The 5281-nt window shown below is 45.2% G+C and overlaps 1 protein-coding gene across 1 annotated transcript; it reads left to right on the top strand.

Annotated features, from left to right (window-relative positions):
* The first annotated feature begins 1972 nt into the window (after positions 1-1972).
* On the top strand, positions 1973-4500 carry NKX2-5 (NK2 homeobox 5). The gene is made up of 2 exons (XM_026659524.1): positions 1973-2270; positions 3893-4500. The coding sequence occupies exons 1-2, from the start codon at positions 1973-1975 to the stop codon at positions 4498-4500; spliced, it is 906 nt and encodes a 301-aa protein (XP_026515309.1).
* The last annotated feature ends 781 nt before the right edge of the window (positions 4501-5281 follow it).

Below are 5281 nucleotides of genomic sequence, written 5' to 3'. Positions count from 1 at the left end.
AGCACAAGGGCCCGGTCCAGTAACGCTGAATTCCATTGCAAAGCCTAAAGCGCCGGGGACATCCACATTAGCACCGGGTGGGTTCATCCCGGGCAGTTCCATGACAAGAAATGCCAGGCGAGTTACTGGAGAAGGGGCGATGCTATGTCAGGCCGGGGAGCTGGGTTTTCATACACCCCAAACACTTTCTATTGCCAATCGGAATAAAAACCCGAGAGATCCATTCGGCCATTCTCCCCTCTTACACATGGCTGCAGTCGGCGCCCTAGCACGAAGGCATAGATGGACATATTCAAAATGGCTCTGCTGCTGCATACGACCTCGGACATTACCCCTCTCCGCCTCCTAAAAATCCTGACTCTGCCTTAGGAGAAAAAAAAAACAAAAAAACTGGCCACCCCCCTTCACTAGTATCTCTGTCCAGGAAGGATATGTCAAAGGCCAGGCGAACTCACCATATCACCCGAAGACTCTTTTCCGCTCCACTTTTCCACATGGAGCCACAAGTCCCTTTCCTTATCTCTTATCACCCTGGATTGGATTAAGAGATCATTAGGGAGATGTGCCTGGGAAGAGCTGCCTTCCAGTTGCCTTTTAGAGACTGCTCTTCTCCCCACGCAATTCTGGGGATTCCACACACCAAATACTTTCCCCAAGAAGTTACTTAAATGTTTTTGGGTTGTGTGTGTGTGTGTGTTTTTAACTGAAAGCATCGCAACGCCCCCTCCCCCAGCCGAGTCCTTCGGAAGGATTTGCTGCTGCGGTTTATTTTAGTGGCAATAAGTGCATGAAATTAATGAGCTCCCACTTCTGGTCCTTGAATACAAGGAGCTGCAGTGATCCACAGTCGTAGCCTTCCACTTATGGAAAGCCAGGCCCCGAGACTGGGATTCAGATATTTACTCTCCGAGGCAGATAATAGAGATTAATTTTCCAATTTGTATTTGCAAAGAGCCCACACTTTAGTTTTTCGCTGCTGAGCGGTTGTTTGTGTTAGCGAACAGAGTGTTTTCCTTAACTGCTGCTGTATTTAGTGCTTTTGCATCACATATATCTTGCCTCTGATCTCCACAGTTACCGCAAAGTTGCACATTATTGCTTATTTATTTCTTAACCCGCTCTTTAAATGCGCTAGATTACTAATATTGCCCCCGAGTCCGCTGCATTGCAGAACGCTGGGTGGCAAGCATTAAAAGAGATCAATTACAAGCGATAATTTTTACAGGAAAAACCGAGTCTTGATAGCTTTTTGTCCTGAACAGAGCCACAATCAAACAGATGAAAAAGAACCACGTGTGGGCTCTTTGGCTACATTGCTATCCACCATACATTGGCGTTGTAGATAATATGCCTCATCAGAATCTCATCGGTTTCTTCTTCAATCACAGACGTACATTTCCCCTTATGGTGTCCCAACGAATGGTGAAGGCTCTTCTGTTATCATTTGGATCACATAGTGCAGATTACTAAAAATGAAACTTCCATATTTTAAATGGAAGTCAGCACATATTTGCTTGATTGTTTCCTCCGGGCCTGTTCATTTAATCTGACTGTATGGTAGATGGCATCAGATAGGGGGTTTGTACACATGAGGCCTTTCGGAATTTTTTTGTTAAAAGATCAACAAAGTCTGCGGGGGAAAGCTGGATAAATACAACGCTGCCCCTTTAAATGAGTGGGGATGTTTTTGAGTTGTATTACTATATTAGGTGACATGGAACTTTGCATCTTTTATTCCATCACTGCTCAGTTAGCCAATAGAAAGCTAAAGTCACCCAAAAACTGCCTAGTCCCTCCTTCTTTTCCTTTATGGTCTGGTTCTACCTGCCTCCAGTCCACAAGTCAAGGCTAATTGCTGGAATGCTATGTGCCCCTTTGGAGAGCTCAGGAGTCACGACCGCTCCAGGTTGGTTGTTTCCAATTCACCTTTACATGAAGCTGGGCTCTGGTCGCTGCCTCACTTGCCCCCACAATGTTTCCTAGTCCCGTGACTACTACGCCCTTTTCTGTCAAGGATATTTTGAATCTGGAGCAGCATCAGACCGGCCTGGCTTCGATGGAGCTCTCCACCCTGTCCTCCTCCTCCTCCTGCATGCTGTCAACCTTCAAACAGGAGACGTACACGGCAGAGACAACAGCCCTTCCTGCACTCAGTGAGGAGCAGACTCAGACTCACCCTTCCAAAAACTCCACCACCTTCCCCAGCTCCTTCTATGTTAAAAACTACATGGAAGTGGACTCGGCCAAGGACTCGAAAGTGGACAAGAAAGGTAAAAGGGCAGCACTCCGAGGAGTGTTTTAAATAACACCGAGGGGGGCTCTTTTGAAAGTACAACCCCAGGCCTTCCTTGGCAACTGGTTGGGGGTTGTTATCTAGAGGTGAGACCGTTTATTGGGGCGCTGGAGGATTTTTAGATGCTCTGATAAGATAAAGGGGGAAGATCGTCTTCCCTGTGCCTCGAAACAATCTCTATCTACTTTTCTTTCCCCACCACACTTACCGGCCATCAGACCCAAGCTGCTAAAAAGGAGAGGGAAGTTATAGGGGGGAAAGAGATCACTTAACGGCTTCCACTCCATGTAACTGAGGAAAAAGGCCAAACCCCAGGACACCCCTCAGCTCAGAGTGATGGAGGGGGAGGGGGTTGTCTCATGTATCAACCCAGCTGATAGCAATGTTTGTTAGTAATTCTTTTTGAATTACATTAAAGCAGATTACTTACATAATAGCTCCAAGAATAGAAATAGAGACGTACAGGTAGGCAGAGCAATTATTAAATAGTACCCAAGAAAATATTCTTTTTGGTCTTTCCGAAAAATAGGACCGGTTATTTTAGCGATTCCAGACCAACACCCGTGGAATGGAAAGGCCATTTTGACTGAACTCTAGGCAGTGTCTTGCTGCTTGTAAGATGGTCACTTGTTTACAGGGAATGTTACTGGAAGGAGAGACATGGAGATAGTACACGAAAAATATTATCACCCTTTTCATCTCCGTAGAGCCTTCCAGACTATGATCCGCGGGCGCTCAGCAACTCCTGTTTGCTAGCTAGCTGAATCCTTCGAGCAGGGGACTGGAGAGGCTTGAGGTTTTGGGATGGGGGAGCAGGAAGAGGAGAGAATGTTGCCGAGAAGTTTCCTGTTACCTGTAACTTATTTCCAAACTCGTTTACAGGAAGAATTTTGGTACAACAGCAAAAATGAAACTGTGTGTTATAAATTGCGAGCAAAGTGAACTATGTGGCAAACGGAAAACAACGATCAGCCAGTGGAATCAAAATGAATTGCAAACTGGCAACTTTTAATTCAGGAGAATAATTCCAAAATCTATTACTCACCCGACAATTTTTCTGCTGAAAGAATCATAGCCAGTCCCTGCTCTTTAATGTTCACAGTATCAGTAAGGGATATCCATGGTTGCCCGGTTTACATTTAAGGCCCGTAGCATTTTGACTACTACTACTAAAAAAAAAAAAATAGGCGACAGACATTATTTCTGTGCAATTAAGAAACAGCTGAGCCGATTTCAATGCGGTCGGTGGATACTCGCTACAAATACAGTATAAAACGAATCAACTCTGTAATAAAGAGATTAAAGATCGAAATAGTCGTTCCGATTTTTAAGTAATTACGCATTAATCTAATTTCTCATTTACTATGGCGCTTTAATAAATGTAGTAACATTTACTAATATAGTTTAAGAACTCTACAATGGAAATAACATCCTGGAGAAACTCCAGCGGCAACGAACGGGCTTGAAAGTTATTTGGAGTCTGTAGCTCAAACAGAAGCAGAGTTTAGTTTAGTGGAAAGTCTGTGATACTCATTTACATGGGTTACAATGATTCACATACATTGATTATTGTGTGTTGGTTTCTTTGTTTTGCTTCAGAACTGTGCTCCCTTCACAAGACCCTGGAACAGGAGAAAGGGGGCTTGGAGGATCCAGAGCGCCCCAGACAAAGGAAGAGGAGGAAACCCCGCGTCCTCTTCTCTCAAGCTCAAGTCTATGAACTGGAGAGAAGGTTCAAGCAACAGAAGTATCTCTCGGCCCCCGAGAGAGACCATTTAGCGAACGTCCTAAAGCTCACCTCCACCCAGGTCAAAATTTGGTTCCAGAATAGAAGGTATAAATGCAAAAGGCAGAGACAGGATCAGACCCTAGAAATGGTCGGGATCCCTCCACCGAGGAGGATAGCCGTGCCTGTTCTGGTAAGAGATGGGAAGCCCTGCTTAGGGGAATCTTCCCCCTACAGTTCACCCTACAATGTCAGCATTAACCCCTATAGCTACAACGCCTACCCTGCTTACACGAATTACAACAGCTCAGCCTGCAATGCCAACTACAATTGCAACTACCCTTCCATGCAGACCATGCAGCCTGCTGCAGCCGGCAACAATTTCATGAACTTCAGCGTAGGGGACTTGAATTCAGTGCAAACACCGATTCCGCAGGCTAACGCAGGGATTTCCACGTTGCATGGGATCAGAGCCTGGTAGACTTACTTCACCCATCCCTATTCTAGACCTCAGCGCAACAATAAAACGGGGACAACGTTTCACGTGGACTGTAAACTGATCAATGGACCGAACAGCGAGACGTTGGACTTGAGGCTAAGGGAAAGGACAGGCTTCCCCCCCTCCGCCTGGGATCCCTCAGAGAAGCAAACAAGCAAGTGTCTCGATATATTTTCAAACTGCTGGGAGGACTGGACGGGAATGGGCCTCTTGTAGGTTAATGTAGTGTCCTCGAGAAATTCACCAGCATGCTTGTCGGCATCTCCAGTTGGAAGTTTTGAAAGTTCTTTGTACAGATTATTCTACCCCATGTAAGTTAAAGCACACACACACACACACACACACACACTATTAGATGTGGGGGTTTATATTAAAATTACCAGACGCCAGGTGCTTTGGAGAACACATTACCTATCCCCTGTAAAGCTACACACAGATCCCTCCTAGCTTCTCAGAAAAGCTGTAGGAAGCCCTGAGAGCTGAGTTCTTGTATCGTTCGCCTACTCAACATTGGGCCGTTTTGCGCTACAGAATGGCTCCTTCAAAACGAGTTTGAACAATATTGCCGGTGCAAACTCTTCGACTTATTTTAAAAATCAAAGTTCATGTTTCATTTTGCACTTCCTGTATGGACATTAGATTTTGAAGAGTCCTTAAAGCTAAGTGTATCGCTAGTCCTAGATCTTCAAATGCTGCCTTTTGGTGAAAACCATGCGGTCTGCTATTTTATTTAAGATGTAACTTTTCTTGCCCCAGAGACAGA

The sequence above is a fragment of the Terrapene carolina genome, unplaced genomic scaffold, assembly GCF_002925995.2.
Source record: "Terrapene carolina triunguis isolate 2854851 unplaced genomic scaffold, T_m_triunguis-2.0 Scaffold629, whole genome shotgun sequence".
Lineage (NCBI taxonomy): Eukaryota > Metazoa > Chordata > Testudines > Emydidae > Terrapene > Terrapene triunguis.
Note: the sequence above shows the minus strand (reverse complement) of the source record. Positions and strands in the feature narration are given on the sequence as shown.

Bases quoted from the DNA above. Each gene is read 5' to 3' on its own strand.
- NKX2-5 (XM_026659524.1), top strand. From the start codon at position 1,973: ATGTTTCCTAGTCCCGTGACTACTACGCCCTTTTCTGTCAAGGATATT. The intron at 2,271-3,892 runs GTAAAAGGGCAG...GTTTTGCTTCAG, and splicing joins CTCGAAAGTGGACAAGAAAG to AACTGTGCTCCCTTCACAAG.